Raw genomic sequence first — 17,919 nt, 5'->3', positions numbered from 1 at the left:
TGTAAGAAACTCATGAATATTGATGATGAGTGCTATGTTATGAACATGAACATGAACATGAAAGGAAAATGACTGATTTTTCATGATATAGAGCATATTGACATCATGGATGGTTTTAAGTCCATCAAACCTATTGGCCAATATATGTTCATGGGGCGTGGGGTTGCCAAAGGTTTCTCCCTGACGTCCAACACAGTAGTAGCATTATAATAAAGCAAGCACGGTAGTACAGGTTAACTAATGAGGCTCAAGTACAAAAATGAACATGAATATATGCTATGATATGACATGGTTTAAAGTTTCATTGTTGTCACGACTTGATATGTATGTTCCTTCGACGCATATTGATACGTACAAGTGCCAACTTATTGAGTTTTATAAACTCACGTAGCTCATGTATTACAAGATCAGGTAAAGGAGAGACATAGGATGCCGGTTCGCCAATGGATGCTAGTGACGTGCCTCACCTTGACAAGAACCGGGACTTCTTATTGTATAGCTTCTGCATATGTATTATAATGAATTTAATGTATGGGTTTGAAACAAGTTTTACAATGTTTATGTCTAGGGGTATAATGATACAGAGTATGTTTGTATGTAAGAATACGATTGTATATACGTGTTGGTGTTGTTGCTTGATGTTGTTGCTTGAGTTGAGTTTTTGGATTTTACAAGAATGTAGGGACATCATGCCAAAATTTTTATAAACCGTCAAATTGATGTCTGTTGTGTGAATTGCTTCATAATATAGATATATCATTCAAACCCTATTTTGATTATTGTAATCATGTCAAGTATAGAGTAAGGGTGTGACATTAGGAGCAAACACGAGACGAAGATCCGGAAAGAAAAGATCGATCACAAATACGAAGAACGACGGATCTGGGGACAGAGACGACACTTCGGATTTGTCATCTACTCTTCCGCATCTATACTATCTAGTGTTTCAATGTTTAAATATTCAAACATGTGTTGTTTCTTTTTATAATTCATCATGAACTAATTTTCTAGTCTAGAGAATAACGTAGCTTTGTTGATACGATGATTTGACGCGGTGGTTTGTTTGATTGAATTTCGTTTTGGTTTAATTGTGTTATCTGTGTTTATTTGTCTGAAATTTACTAGCCATAAATTGTGTGTTGTCTGATTAATTCTACAACTCGGGAGAGGAACTAGGATTAAAAATCATTAGGGACGCATCGTTGAATGTTTATATCATTCGGAAGGCGGATAACTTTAGCGAGGCTTAGGAAGAACATTGTTTTCATTTATCATTTAAATATAGATTCTTATTAGGAATTTTTGAATCGAGGTTTTAATGATACAGTTTATTCGTCACTTGAGAAAGGGGGAATAAAATAATTAAGTGTTGTTAGCCATTAAATAATTAGAATTCATGAATATAAATTTAACTGGGAATAATTATCGTGGAAACTTAGTGAAATCATTTCTCTAGATATTTTCTCTCACTGTTATTTCTCTACTCGGTGATTAGATTAATTATTTGTTTTCAATTAATTCGTTTAAGCAAACCAAACATTTTACTGAATTTTCTACATAAAGTCGGGACTATTCTAATTACAAGAATTTATATACGTTTATATATACACTGCTCGTGGGATCGACACTTGTACTCAAAAATACATTTTACTATAACTTGACGTCGTGCGCTTGTGAGCAATCAAGAAAACACGCAACAAAAATAATGCGGATTTCATGAACCATTCGAAGCATAAACGTAAAAACCTTATATGGACCGAGCATTAACATGAATGGCACGCATATCTGCATGTATTTAGAGTAAATGATGCAGAAATAAAGGTACATGGTATGCCTTGTTGATAAATGACCGAAAACTTGAAGAAGAACGCGTCAGGGAAGCGCCGGAGGAGCGGAGAATGAACTTTTATTGAAGAATAATGAAGGAGCCGATTTTTTTTATTATTTGCGGTTGGTGGCTGTCGCTGGATGAGGGTGGAGGCTGATGAATGGGGAGGGAGGGTGGCCAATATGTTTAAAGATGAGTCAGGGTTTAGGTAATTAGGTTTAAGTAGGAATTTAATATACTAATGGGCCTTAATTAAAAATTAAAAGGGTTTTGTGCCCAATTAGCAATAAAAAACCCAAAAACAACTCCGAAAAATATTTTGTTTTCATACGTTTTTGAAAATATTGTCCGAGCCCTCAAAAAGTTATCTGAATCGTTAAAATTTGTGTATCAATTAAAAATATGCTCTGACGGGTAAAATACCCAACAAAGCCCATTTTTTGAAAACTACACTTAAAAAAACTTATATTAATTACTAAAAATTAAACATGTAATAAAAATAATTTCCTGAAAATTCTCCAGTCTCCGTTCCTCGATCGAGCACAAAATTCATCTAGAAATCTTAATGCATGAACTTTTAAAATGATGCTTCTTGAGCTATGTCAAATTCAAATTTCATTGACTAACTTTCAAATAATTAATGGATTTATTACCGAGCTTAATTTATGAGTTTGGACAAACATATTGTGTTAAATTAAACTTTAACAAAAACATCTCATATCAGCTTCATAATTATATGGGAGATTTTCTTAAATAGACTTCACACAATTACAATAATTAATTTTAGTCTTCACTTAAATTAATTTACCAAAATATTTTTTTTATCACATCAAATTACATAGACATCCCCTATCATTTAAACACTATTCATCATCAATTTCTTTATCTCAAATTATTTATTTGATTTTCTAAATTTCTCGAATAATCTTATCAATTTCATGCATTTTGACATAGAGTGATGCTAATTTAATATAATTCTTCTGTCGAGTATCATTTTTATGCATTTTATTTTTTGAAGGTTTGTTGTGCATACTCATAAACTGTTAGCATGGAGTAAAGTAGAGTCAAATTTTTTGTTTATATTTGTATAAACTCATATTGATGTAATTATTACGTTTCATAACCATGGTGATTGGTGATTTTCTTTATATTATTTTTGAAACGTCTGCTTATTCGTTTTCTTAAAATGTACTAGAATTTTTTTTTAAAACCTCATGTAGTATTCGGCCGAACCATAAAATATTTTTAACATCATTTTCAAAATAAACATCCAACTACCATTTAAAAATCCAAAGGAAAATATTTTAAAGCATAAAATCGTCGAACATTTTACCAACCTAAAAACATTATTTGAAAAGTATAGCACATACTATAACCTCTCAAAAATCTCTCATAACATAAATAAAAGACGTAAAAATATCTTTAACATTACTTAAAATCATAAATAATAACTAGTGCGGAAAACTAGCGTCGGTCCTCGGGTTATGTGCACCTTCAGTCCAGTCAAGTCAACCAGCAAGACCTCCATTATCATATTCATAATCAATATCACCTGCATCAATCACACCTAGTGAGTCTAAAGACTCAACACGTCATATTCTTGACAACGAGTAAAACGTAATACAGTTAACATATAACAGTGAAAAATACTTGTACTTAAAATATCGTTTTCATGAAGATGCATAAACTTAAACTTAAACATTTTCGTAAACATTGCCATGATGCATAAAAACATTTTCAAAAGACATAAACATATCACTTAAAAATATTCATATTCATGTCCATATTCGTATTCATATTCATGTTCGTGTTCATGTTCGTGTTTGTTGAATTCAGATCGTTGATTATGACTCGTATTCTTGATCGTATTGGGCGATGGATCCATCTAGAGAAAACCACAGTACTGGGCGGCGGGGACACCAGCGACACTCTCACCCGTCAACTGGACCTTGGCCAACGTATTAACATATTCGTATTCGTATCACGTATTCGTATTCGTATCCGTATCCAAGTAAACACGATCGTCGGGCTCCCACTAGGACCATAACCCTCACGATATTTCCAACATGTAGTAGTCACAATCCCTTCACGTCCTTCAACATGTTATCATCACTTAAAAAAAATCATGCATATAATATTTTTCATTTTTAAACCAAGCATGCAACATGTCTTTTAACGTTACCGTTTCATCAAAAAAATCCACAGACATTTTAAATGAACATTTTAACATTTTAAATCTTAAACATTTAAAATAAACATTTTGTCATAAAAATCCATAAACATATAAATTAATCATTTTAACATGTAAACATTCATAAACCTTAAAAATAATCATATTAGCATATAAAACAGCTTTCGGGATACTGCCATGACGTTTACTAATTTCTAGGTGTAAAATGACTGTTTTACCCCTAGACGTATAATTTCTCGTTTTTGACTTTTTCTTAATTTCATTGACTCTAACATGTCCCAAATAATTATTTAAGCCTACTTGAATTTTTTCATATTTTTATTTAGCTTAATTCGATGAATTTTAAATTAATCTTTAAATGTGACGTATTAATGCATTTTAATCCCGAATTAAACTAAAACTTAATATAAAATACCCAAATTAAAATCTTAGACTCATAAGAATTATTTAAACTTAAACCTAATTTTTCATAATTTTATAAAGCTTAAATCTAGGCTTTTCAATTAATTCGTTAATTAGCGTTTCGTGTGACGATTAAATCCCGAATAAATCCAAAACTCATTATTTTGATCCCAAATTTTAAACATAACCTTTTTTTGATTTATTCTACCCTTCCAAGTCATGAGACACACCCGTGGACCCATGGATTCAATTTTTGTTCTTTAATTTTCGTTTTTTACTCATAACCGAACCACCCGAGCCAACTCCTAATTTACTCGAGCCACGCCCGAGCCAACTCGAGCCAAACCCAAGCAAACCCATTTAGGGACCCTACTGAGCAGCTCCGAGCCCAAGGACCATCCCATAAGTTGCACAATCACTCCTGGAAACCGACACCAAATACATGCGTGCGTGCGTTTGTAGTGTTCTAAGTGTAATAGGTTTCCTAGCCGCCTTGGGACACTACCAGCCCTTACCCATTGGCCACCCATGACCCTTACCAACCCTAGACCACGCCCAGAACCATTCTAACCAAGCCCAACCCCTGAACAAGAGCAGCGAGCCATCTGAACTCTGCACAACAACCTCACGCTTGATGGCTTTCCCTCACGGTTCCCTCTTTTCCCTTGAGCCAGCAGCGACCCAGCCGCACCAGCCCCTATCCTAGACCTTACCCAACTTACTTAGACCCTATAGGACCCACCTGGCTCGCCCCCAGGCCAGCCACGAGCCCCTTATATCAGCAACCCAGAATCCTGCTCGTATTAGACTGAAATTGTAATTAATCTAGTTCAAGCCAGCTGGCATAGTTTGTTGGCACATTTAATTTAAGATATTTTTGGTCGATTACCACTTGGTTGGTTGTTGTACATATAGCCATGTAATTTCTTACATTTGGAAGAAATGAAAACACATTTTCCTTCCATATACGATAACTCTCCAGATGCAATGGTATCAGAGCAATTCGTCGTCGCTGCTCTATGCCGATCGGCAGATGCAAACGATCGTTGACGATCGTTGTTCGAAGCTTCAATCTCACTATCAGATTATGAAAATTCCCTTGTTGATCCGTTTCCTGAGTTAGTTCTACCTAGGCCTCCTACAACTTTCGTTTCAGACTCTTCGGTATCATCCCCATTACCATTAGCTTCCGCACCTTCAGATGTTGTGCCTCCTCGTCGTTCTTCCAGACATTCTCGTCCACCTTCTTATCTACATGAATATCACTGTAATCTGCTCACCAACACCCCTTATTCTCTCTTTTCTTTCACTTCTCCTTTGTATCCCATATCTCAATCCATTTCTTATGACAACCTTTCATCTGGATATCGAACATTTGCACTGAATATATCTTCTCATGTTGAGCCCAAGTTTTATCATCAAGCGGTCAAGGTCCCTGAATGGCGTGCTGCTATGAAATGTGAAATTGATGCCTTAGAGGCGAATAACACATGGTCCCTTGTGCCTCTTCCCTTGGGTAAACACTCTATTGGATGCAAGTGGGTTTATAAAATCAAATTCCGGGATGATGGTTCTATTGAGCGTTACAAAGCTCGTTTAGTTGCTAAGGGCTTCACCCAACAAGAAGGTGTCGATTTTTTTGATACATTCTCGCCGGTTGCAAAATTAGTCACAGTAAAAGTTTTATTAGCCTTGGCTGCGATCAAGTGTTGGCATTTGGTTCAATTAGATGTGAACAATGCTTTTCTCAATGGTGATTTGATGGAAGAAGTTTACATGGATTTGCCAATGGGATATACTCGACAGGGGGAGCATCGTTCTCCTCATCTAGTTCGCAAGTTGAATCGAGCGATTTATGGACTCCGCCAAGCCTCACGACAGTGGTACACAAAATTTTCACAGGCCTTACTTGATTGTGGTTTCCAACAATCAAAGTCTGACTACTCTTTATTTACCCAAGGCACAAGTTCATCCTTCGTCGCTTTGCTTGTCTATGTTGACAATATCATCATTACTAGCCCATCTTCTACTGCAATTGCGTCCCTTAAGCAGTTCTTAAACTCTCATTTTAAACTCAAAGACTTGGGCATGCTGCGTTATTTTCTGGGGATCGAGATCGCACGGGTTGCTACTGGAATTTATTTGTCTCAAAGGCAATATACTTTACAGTTACTTGATGACACTGGTTTCTTAGCTTCTAAGCCTGTCTCTACTCCCATGGATCCCCGCATCCAACTCAGTTCCACTGAAGGCGAGATCATTTCTGATCATTCACAATACCGTCGTCTTGTTGGGCGTTTGTTATACCTCACATTATCTCGTCCTGATATTACCTTTGCCGTACATAAACTGAGTCAATTCATTTCCAAGCCACGAGTGCCTCATTTGCAGGCTGTTCATCACTTGCTTCGCTATCTCAAAGGCACGCTTGGGCAAGGAATTTTCTTTTTTGCTTCTTCTTCATTGCATTTACAGGCCTTCTCTGATGCTGATTAGGGAGCCTTCCTTGACACCCGCAAGTCCACAACTGGTTTCTGCATTTTTTTAGGTGACTCTCTTATTTCTTGGAAGTCTAAGAAACAGTCGACTGTGTCTCGTTCTTCTGCTGAAGCCGAATATCGAGCTCTCGCAGCAACAACATGTGAATTGACTTGGCTTCAGTAGCTTCTCTTGGACTTTCACATTATAGTTACGTCTTTGGCTCTTCTCTTTTGTGATAATACTGCTGCAGTGCATATTGCTTCCAATCCCATTTTTCATGAACATACTAAACACATTGAGCTCGATTGTCATTTTGTTCGTGAAAAGATTACGCATGGCACTCTCAAACTCCTTCCCATTTGCTCTCAGCACCAGTTCGCCGACATGTTCACCAAGACATTACCATCCACAATACTTCTTCCTTTACTATCCAAGTTGGTCGTCCGAGATCTCTACCGTCCTTCTTGAGGGGGAGTATTAGACTGAAATTGTAATTAATCTAGTTCAAGCCAGCTGGCATAGTTTGTTGGCACATTTAATTTAAGATATTTTTGGTCGATTACCACTTGGTTGGTTGGTGTATATATAGCCATGTAACTGCTTACATTTGGAAGAAATGAACACACATTTTCCTTCCATGTACGATAACTCTCAAGATGCAATAGCTCGAGCGAGGAGTCCCTTCTGCACAGGACTCCTCCAAGGCTGCGGTCCTTCCTGACCCTTACCCACATCCAGCACGAACCCCCCTCGAGACCTGGCCCAACCCCAAGCCCCCATGCATAGTGATCGAGTCCCTTAGCTTTGCACAACCCAACAAACACTCACAGTACCTTTCTGAAATAAATCCTATGGTTACCAGCTTGTTCTGATTCACGTTTGTAGTTATTTGGTGAGTTTCTAGGACCCTAAACCCATGGGAGTCCCTTAACACAAATTAAACATGATTTTTGAATCAACACACAAGAGTTAAACACATGCATAATAGTTGCGAAAATTATAATTTGAGGGCCTTGTTTTCTTTCAAAACATGTTCAAATAAATATTATTGTGTGATGATGAGTAAAATGAGAATTATGGCATGCCTTTAATTTGCGTTGACGATTGTGAAGAACGGCGAGGAACGACCTTGGCTTGAATTATTTTGCAACCTTCGAATTTTTCCTTGCTTAAAACTTGTGTGTGTGTGCCGTGTATTTTATGTGAAAAGGAATCCTAATTGTGTTGGGGAAGTGGGGCGTGAGTTGTGTGTCAAAGTGGGAGGGTTTTCATGTATTATATACTAATTAATCCCTTAAACAAGCTTAGGCCCATTAAGAATGTAATTAGGCCCATTAGTGCTTATTAAAGTTTAATTAAAATCTTAAAAATAATTTCGTTTAAATAAGTTTGTGAATTTATTAGCCGGGTTGCTAAAACGTTTGCGTTTTTGTTAAAAATCCAACATCGATAAAAATTATATCCCGGCGTATAAAATCACCTCAAAACCCCTTATTTTCTAAAAAATAAGAAAAAACATCACCCATATTTTAAATAATTAAAAACAGTTATTTAATAAAAACATTTTCTAATTTTCAACCACCGGTCTCCGTTCCTCGATCGCAACTCGAATAACCTTTAAAATACATTTTAATGCAACCATATATAAAAATATAATTTAAACATACAAATATGCACAACATAATTAATTAATAAAATTAAATCATTTAATTGAAATACACAAAGAATTTAATAATTTGTACATATGGTTCGCGTGAACCTTTAAATTTTCGCGGCATTACAATTTTAAATGAGCAACAATCATAATTAAAATATTATAACTTTGGTGGTTTTGTATGAACTAATTCAAACTAAATTCATAATTTTATTAAAATATGTTTATTGATATAAGTAAGTAGTATTAAAAAAATTAATATATTATAAATTAAATAAAACAGAACAAATGTTAAGTCAATTATTAAAGAGAAATAATAGATAATTAAACAAATGAATCACGAAAATGGAACACGTGTGTTCATAGAAAAGGGTATTTGAGGAATTTTTTAATTAAATAAAACATAATGCAAAATGTGTGATAAAGAAGGTCATTTTTGAAATTATGACTTTGAAATATGTTTCGGAAGGTATCTAAACAATAAGGGTATATATGTCATTTCAGGTTTTAATTTTTAATTTTAATTCCTCATGTAAAAAGTCAACTAAGAAGGACAGCCCCACTAGGAATTAGGAAACATATGGATCACGGCAAGTTCGTTAATTTGACCTGATCCAGGAGTATTCTCGTCATTTCGCTCTCCCCTTCGCTAACTTACGCGTTAAAGACAAGACTTCGAAGTGCGAACGAAGACGAAAAAGAATTAAGCCGTTGTGAATTCACACAATACACTCTCAAGCGAGGCCGTGGAGTCCAAAGCTCGAAACTTTGAGTCCGAGATTCGATCCAGTTTCGCGGCTGCTGTTGCTCTAGATTATCTGTGTGTGTTTGGGTGTGTGTTTTCAGCGTTGGGTTATTGATTTTGAGCTTGTTTATTGAAGGTTGACCGAGATGAGGGAGGAGGTCAGAAAAAAGGTTAGCCCAGATGACAAAATCGAGTTTCATGAAAAGCGTATTCATTTTCTTGGAGAAAATCGCGCTGTTGGGTTCGATGAAAAGAGTAAAAGGATTGGGAGCTCTGGGTTTCAGGAGCTGACTCTTAGCTACCTCTGCGAGAGCTCCAAGCTGGGGTTGCCTGAGAATGATATCCCAGGAAAGACTTTTCTTAATTCGCTGGAGAATTTGAGTTCTGGTTTCAAGGGGAAGGAGATTCAGATTCAGGGTCAGATCGAGGGGGGTGGTGGTATTTGGGTAGAAAGAGATTTTCTTCAGTTGAATCAGAACAGAGGTAGTTCGTCTAAAAGGGAGGCTGAAAATGGCGATCCAGTGGGAGAAAACGGGGACAAGAAGGCTAAGGTTGAGTCCTTGGATCTTTCTTTAGCACTTCCGCAAGTTTCCCAGTTCAATTCCGGGTATAATCTTGTTCAGAATGAGGATTTTCCGTCGTTCGGGCCTATTAGGATTGTGCAATCTGTAGGGACGTCGTTTAATAATGCACAGACGACATACTCGCAGTCGTGCTCGTATTCGCACCCGGTGTCACATAACCCGTGTTGCTCGCTCACGATGAACTCTACCGAGAACAATGAGTACTCGATGGGGAGTCATCGGTGGGAGGGTGATCAGATTTGGAATTGTGGGGAGGGGACTAATGGGTCGGTGCATAGTCGGTTTAGGCCGATTGGTGATGGTACTGTTGCATTGTCCAATCATGGTGGTGATGGAGGTTTAGGGATGGGAAATCTCGATGGGTTCAATAAGGATTCCCTGAATAACAGTTTTTATAGGACGAAAACCTCGGATGATCTTTCATTTTACCCTTTGGAGTTGCCTGCGAGGCAGAGAATGGACGGGCAGTCTGGAGATTCGAGAGGGAGATGTTTGGAGAATTTGAGGGACTCCGAGGATTTCGTTGTTGGGAAAGAGCGTAAACGTTCTCGGCCTGAGAGAATACTTAGGGAAATTGTGTCAGAGTCTATTCCTGTCATGGCTCAGATAATTCAGGAGCTTACAGATGAAACACTTGAGTCTGCTAAAGAATACTTGAAGAACTTCATTGCTAATCCAGAAAAGAAAGAAGAATTGGTCAGCCTCCAGAGGAGACTCGAGAGGCGGTCTGATCTTAGCAAAGAGACTCTCTCCAAGTGCCAAAAGAGCCATCTTGAAATTCTGGTTGCTATAAAGATGGGGCTTGAAAGCTTTTTGAATCAAAGGAACGGACTTTCGACTTCAGAATTAGTGGATATTTTCCTACTCGAAAGGTGCCGAAACATTGATTGCAAGAGATTATTGCCTGTAGATGACTGTGACTGCAAAAATTGCTCGACGAAGAAGGGCTTCTGCAGTGAGTGTATGTGTCCTGTATGTTTGAACTTCGACTGCGCCAACAACACTTGTAGTTGGGTTGGCTGCGACGTCTGTTCACACTGGTGCCATGCCGCGTGTGGACTTCAAAGGAACATCATTAAACCTGGACATAGTTTGAAGGGTCTTTTGGGGAAAACTGAGATGCAATTTTACTGCCTTGGATGTGACCATGCTTCTGAGATGTTTGGATTCATTAAGGAGGTCTTCGTGTCATGCGCCAAGGACTGGAGTGTAGGAACACTGATAAAGGAACTCGACTGTGTAAGAAAAATCTTTGAGGGTAGCGAAGATCGGAAGGGCAAGGAGCTTCATTTTGCGGCAAATGAGATGCTATCGAAACTTGAAAACAAGGCATTAGCTCCTTCAGATGTCTGCAATCTCATGTTCCGGTTTTTCGACTGTAAGTCTATGAACAGACTCTCTTAACTTCTTCCAATGTTGTGCCAGCTAACAATATGTTGATTTGCTTTCCTATTCATTTCTCTTTTTTTGGTTCAATGAGCCACAACCATGTCTGGTATGTTGTTAAATGATGATGGCACAATACATGTTTTCATTTTCGGGAAGTTTCTAATCATTGTTAGATTCGAGATTTTTAACTTCATAGATGAAAATGAGAAAATTTATTGGGTTGGGACACATTCAGCTTTAAAAGGTTTCTGATTCTATATAAAAATAGTGCAAATAGACTTAAAGTGCTGAACAATAGATTTTGAATTGATACAAATGATAATATGGTTGGCATAATAGAATTGTGAGAAGATAAAAATGGTGGATTCTGTCTGCCCAAAGAATCTGCTTAATGTTGAGGACCTGCTGAATAAAAGTTCAATGCATCCATATTTTTAGCCCATTTAGTTATTTTAATCAAATTGAAGCATTGTCTCGGCTTGCTTTAAACCATTTCTCTCGTGGCAAATACTCAAAACCGCTCGAGCCAGAAACTGTGCCATATATGAGTAGTTGTTGGCATGTTGTCAACTGAAACACGAGTCAGAACATATTAGTAGTTGGTGACATGTTTTCTAAGTTCAAACACGAGTCAGAAATAACGCTACGTCATTATATTTAGCTCATGAGGGGATTTTGTTGAAATTTTAATTTGATGCACTAAATTCAAAATTGGTTTGTGATCAATGCTTCGTATGTGACCTTTCTTGAATTAGAGATAGTTTGTAAGCCGGATGTGGTGTTTATGTAATTTTTAAGTGTGAGAAATCTCTAAATTTATAGATATATTGGTGAAATGGTAATTTCTTTTTGATTGGCTAGTTCTACGTGGGGTCATTGCTTTGATTCTAAAAGCAGCAAAGCAATTTGCGTCTTTGAAAATTTGTCCTTCCTGATTTGCAGATGCAGATGGTTTGTCGGACTTGGGCGTTTCTCCAGTGCCTACAAAAGCTTCGAATGGTCAACCGTGTTTGGAAAAAGCTGCTTCCTCTTATCCACTATCCAATTCTCTCAGTCCAAAGACACCCTTCTACAACACGAATGCCTCAAGTGGACAACACAAATTAAGACTAATTGATCCCTGTGAAAACTTGATAATCCAGGATGAATGGTCCGTCAAGCCTGTGAAAAAAGGCGGTGTACACAGCCTTGAGAGTCTGATAACAATGAAAGAAGCCGAAGCAAGAATGTTCCAGAACCGAGCGGATGAGGCGCAGGGAGAGGTGGAGAGTTTGATGCAGATAATGAAGATCAAAACCGAGAAAATGGAAGAGGAGTACGCATCTCAGCTCGCGAAATTGCGCTTACAGGAGACAGAGGAAAGGAAAGGGAAGAAAGTGGAGGAGCTCAAAGAATTGGAGAATTCGCATTGCGATTACTATAAAATGAAGGTAAGAATGCAGTCTGAGATTTCAGGATTGTTAAAGAGAATGGAAGCTACAAAGCAACAACTTGTGTAACTTATTTTTCCTTTCCCTTTTTTTGTTCAACTAGTTAATAAACTCTTTTGAATTGGGAAATGTATGTGTTGGATTGGTTATTTAATATCTATATTTTGAATACTTTCTTGATTATCATCATCAATTGTTGCAAATATCATTTCAATAAATTATTGAGTTTCATTTAAAATTGACGACTGTATTTCCTGCATGTTATCTATTTTTAATTATTTAAACAGATAATGATAAATTAAATATATTTATTATTATCTTAAATAAAAATAAAAAATTTGTTACAATAAAATACGAACAAAATGTTATTTTTAGTTTTCTTTATATTAGAGTGTGATATTTTTAATTTAGTTTTTTTTTTTTTGGAATCAATTTGTAAAGCAGAGTACTTTAAAATTATTTAAAATTTGCGGGAAAATAGAATTTTTTTTAAATAAATAGTAATCTCTCAAAAAGCAGCAGTAAATAAATGTTTGACTAAACATTTGAAATGTAAACGAGTTTCCAACAAGTACTTGTTTAAAACCACGTAAAGTAATTTCGTTAAATTCTGAGTGAATTAATTTAACATGCATAATTTTTTTGAAATTTTAGCGGTCCTCGGTTTAGGTCTCCGCACAATCCGAGCCAACTCACTGGTCCCCGCCTCTCGCTTCCTCTTACTCGTCCTTACCTGCATCGATCAAGTCTAGGGAGTCTAAAGACTCAACATGTATAAACTGATAATAGCAAGTAATGCATAATAAATTCACATGCATTTTAAAGTGGTACATACATACTCAAACTTTGAACGTACTTACATAAAATTAGACGTGCCATCATTTCATAAACTTTTCATAAACGTGCTGCATCATACATACTTAAACATGCATAATCATCATCATTTTGCGTAGAGATATGTTTCGAAGCAAGTGACTCATAACATAATGCGCCTGATCAGACTAAACCACAGTACTGGGTTGGCAGGAATCATCACAGCCTTTCGACCGAATGTCCACTCTCACATACATAACATCCTTGTCATGCTTTACCGGGTCGATTGGTCTCTGATCATATTTTACCGCTTCCCAATCCTTATCAAAACCCGTTCATGCTTTATCGGGGTCGAGAGGTCCCTAGACACGTTCTCCGGCTTCAAAACCCGTAACATAATTGGTCACAAGACAATTCGCATACCTCAAAAACATTAAAAAAAAATGTACATCGACATACTTACATAGCGTTGAGGGCTTCGTTGGATCTCGCTTGGGCTACTGCTGCACATACTAACACATTAATCATGCAACTTAAATTCCATAACTTAATCGTACCAATCGTATTCACTACCGAAGTAATTAAATAACTTATGACTTTCTAGACCACTCGGGATTTGACCATGTTTAATCATCATACTAGACCATGACATTGAATCCCGAATCAATTCTGATATAGAGCGTGAACATTTCCGAAACAATGGAAGACGCGAACCTCATTTAAACCATAATTCAACGATTTCTATTCAAGCTTCTTATCAGCTAATCTAACCCTCACCAAGCTTGACCATAACGACGTATTAATACCCAAACGAAGCAATAGCACTTGAACTTAAAGCTCTTCAATCCTTGAACCAGCACCTAGGCTCCCGTAGTGCAGCGCTGGTTAAGCGCCTAGGCGCTGCATCCCAGCGCCGCGGCGCTACCAGGCGCCGAAGTGCTCCAAATACAGCACTGCAGTGCTAACCCTGCGCGAACCAAAACCCAAGAAGTCATCTTCTACCCAATCGCTTCCCTACGACTTCTATTGTAATCAAACCCTTACCGACCCGAACGAAACTACAATTAGCGTCTGATCACAATACATGACATACCTAAACGCAGCAGTGATCACCCGGTGGTTCTCAAACAAATCCCGCAACCAATAAACCACAAGAAAACATGAATAACACATTTTGATAACAACACAGTTTGAGCAGTCACACAAGAATGATCATAACTCACACGTCTCTCATCCAAAAATTACGAATTTACTGTCAAATCGAAGGAATATAAAAGCAATACGTTTTATTTGTTGAAAGGTTTTCCAGAAAACAGACCGAAAATTCGCAGGATTAGAAATGACAGAAGATTCGGTTTTTGAAATCTAAAACTGTTCAAAAATCGATTCAAACATCATTGCTCAAACTTTGCATAACATAAAAGGATTTTTACACACAATATGCATCGAAATATTTACTATGAGAAGATCGATGCACAAAATTGAAATATTATACATTCCTTGATGATTTATACTCACAAAACGACGAATATCGAAGCGAGGAGGTGCGAGAACGGATCCGAGACGACTTGCGGCTCATTTCTTCTTGCTAAATAAACGTGATTTTGCTGAAAGAAATCTAAGGGGAAAGGGTGGCTGCTGGAGAGCTCTAAGAACCCTAGTTCTATCAAAAAGAGAGAAATGCCAAGTGTGTGTCAGTGTGTGTGCCGAAGGGTGTGTGAGTGTGTAACGTGTGAGTGTGCATGTGTGTGTGATTAGGTAGTTAATTAGGGGTATAATTATATTAATGAAAATACTAGTAACCAATTAACATGCTAAATAAAATAGTAATCCTCCACTAACTTACTAGAACCCCTAATTTAAAATAAAATGCACAACTGTCAAATTTTCAAGATTTAAAATCCCCAACTAATCAAATTAGTATTTTTGAAAAGTTTAAAATCTTAAAATCACTTAATAAATTAAATTAGGTTTTAAAATTCTTAAAATTTCATAAATAATTTAAATACCAATTTCTTGATTTCACCGGTCTTTTTTCCCGATCCCATATCGAATATTAGCCTGAAACATAAAACTCAAGAAAACGTTTTAACGTGCATCACATAAACATGTAATAATTTAAAATAGTGCAAATCATAAATCATGCATCGTTAAAATAATCTTAAAATTAAATAAATAATTTAACAATTTAATAAATACATGGGTTTACGTGTACTGATTTTGTGCTCTACAATTCTTCCCCTACTTAAAAAAATTTTGTCCTCAGAATTAAATCTTACCAAACAACTCTGGGCAGCGACTTCTCATATCTGCTTCGGCCTCCCAAGTGACCTCCTCCACTGATTGATTCAGCCACTAGATTTTGACCAACTTGGTCACTTTGTTCCGAAGTCTCCGCTCCTGTCTGTCTAGAATTCGGACAGGTCTTTCTTCATATGACAGATCTGGAGCAAGCTGCAATGGCTCATAACTCAAAAAATGCGAAGGATTTGCCATATACTTCCTCAGCATCGAAACCTGGAACACATTGTGTACTCCGGCCAGATTCAGCGGAAGAGCTTCACGATAAGCAAGTGTCCCAAATCTGTCAAGAATTTCTAATGGCCCAATGAATCTCGGACTCCGCTTGCCTCTCTTTCCAAACCTCATAACACCCTTCATAGGTGCTATCTTCACGAATACGTGATCTCCCACGGCAAGTTCGAGATCCTTCTTCTCTTTTCAGCATAACTTTTTTGGCTACTCTGAGCGGTCTTCATTCTGCCTTGGATCTTGACCACTACGTCTGTAGTCCGCTGAACAATCTCTGGGCTAAGTTTTGATCTCTCACCGACTTAATCCGAATGAATCGGTGATCTGCACTTCCTTTCGTACAGTGCTTTGTAGGGAGCCATACCTATAGATGATTGAAAAATGTAGATAAACTCCACTAGGGGTAGTTTCGATTCCCAATTCCCATGGAAATCGATCACACATACTCGTTACAAATCTTCCAATATCTGAATCACTCGCTCAGAATAGCCATCTGTCTGAGGACGAAATGTCGTACTGAATAGCAACTTCATCCTCACAGATCCTTGTAAACTCTTCCAAAAGGACGATGTGAATCTCGGGTCCCTGTCAGACACAATAGAAACCGGGATTCCGTGTAATCTGATTATCTCCCGAATATAGAGCTCTGCATACTGAGTCATGGAGAAAATCGTCTTCACCGGTAAGAAGTGTGCCGCTTTAGTAAGTCGATCAACTATAACCCAAATGACATTAGATCCTCTAACAGACCTCGGCAATCCAACAAGGAAATCGATTGTGATACTCTCCCATTTCCACTCGGGAATAGGGAGTGGCTTAAGAATCCATACTGGCATCTGATGCTCTTCTTTCATTTGCTGACAAGTGAGCCATTCAGATACAAATCAACGAATGTCCTGCTTCATACCTAGCCACCAATACAACATCTATAAGTCCATGTACATCTTGGTACCCCGTGGATGGATGGAATACGGAGATGTATGTGCCTCTGTCAAAATATCCTCTCTAATCGAATCAACGCTAGGCACCCACATCCTTCCTCTGTACCTCACAATACCATCAGACACTGCATAGAGTACACTGCCCTGGGCTTCATCCTTCAGTCTCCATTTCTGTAATTTTTCATCAGAAGGCTGACCTCTACGGATTCGGTCTAGCAAAGAAGACTGGACTGTCGGATTAGACAACTTGGGAGCTCTGCCCTTAGGATAAACTTCAAGGCCTAACCTCTGAATCTCTGACTGAAGAGATTTCTATGCTGCTATGACTGCTACTTTCCGACTCAAAGCATCTGCCACAACATTAGCTTTCCCTGGAAGGTAGCTAATTTCACAATCGTAGTCTTTTACTAACTCCAACCACTATCTTTGTCTCATGTTCATCTCTTTCTGAGTGAAGAAGTACTTGAGACTCTAGTGATCAGTGAATATCTGACATTTCTCGCCGGACAATTAATGTCTCCATATCTTCAGCGCAAAAACAACGGCTGCTAACTCGAGATCGTGAGTCGGGTAGTTCTTCTCATGCACTTTCAACTGTTTGGAGGCATATGCTGTAACCCGACCATGTTGCATCAATACTGTGCCAAAACAGAGCTTAGAAGCATCGGTGTATAACACAAAATTGCCTTGCCCTGATGGCATGGCTAAAACTGGCGCTGTGATAAGAGCTTGCTTCAAAGTATCGAAGCTCTTCTGACATTTTCTACTCCATAAAAATTTAGCATTTTTCTTAGTCAATGAAGTGAGTGGCACTGCAATCGAGGAAAACTCCTGAATAAATATCCTGTAGTAGCCTGCTGCCAAGCCTAGGAAACTACGGATCTCTGACGCATTCTTGAGCTCAACCCATTCTTTTACGCTGCCACTTT

At 37.7% G+C, this 17,919-nt stretch overlaps 1 protein-coding gene across 1 annotated transcript; it reads left to right on the top strand.

Annotated features, from left to right (window-relative positions):
• Window positions 1-9,194: 9,194 nt before the first annotated feature.
• Window positions 9,195-12,893, top strand: LOC142520143 (protein OBERON 3). The gene is made up of 2 exons (XM_075623143.1): window positions 9,195-11,263; window positions 12,217-12,893. The coding sequence occupies exons 1-2, from the start codon at window positions 9,448-9,450 to the stop codon at window positions 12,771-12,773; spliced, it is 2,373 nt and encodes a 790-aa protein (XP_075479258.1). The 5' UTR covers window positions 9,195-9,447; the 3' UTR covers window positions 12,774-12,893.
• Window positions 12,894-17,919: the final 5,026 nt, after the last annotated feature.

This window comes from Primulina tabacum, chromosome 12 (assembly GCF_025594145.1).
Source record: "Primulina tabacum isolate GXHZ01 chromosome 12, ASM2559414v2, whole genome shotgun sequence".
NCBI classification, from domain to species: Eukaryota; Viridiplantae; Streptophyta; class Magnoliopsida; order Lamiales; family Gesneriaceae; genus Primulina; species Primulina tabacum.
Note: the sequence above shows the minus strand (reverse complement) of the source record. Positions and strands in the feature narration are given on the sequence as shown.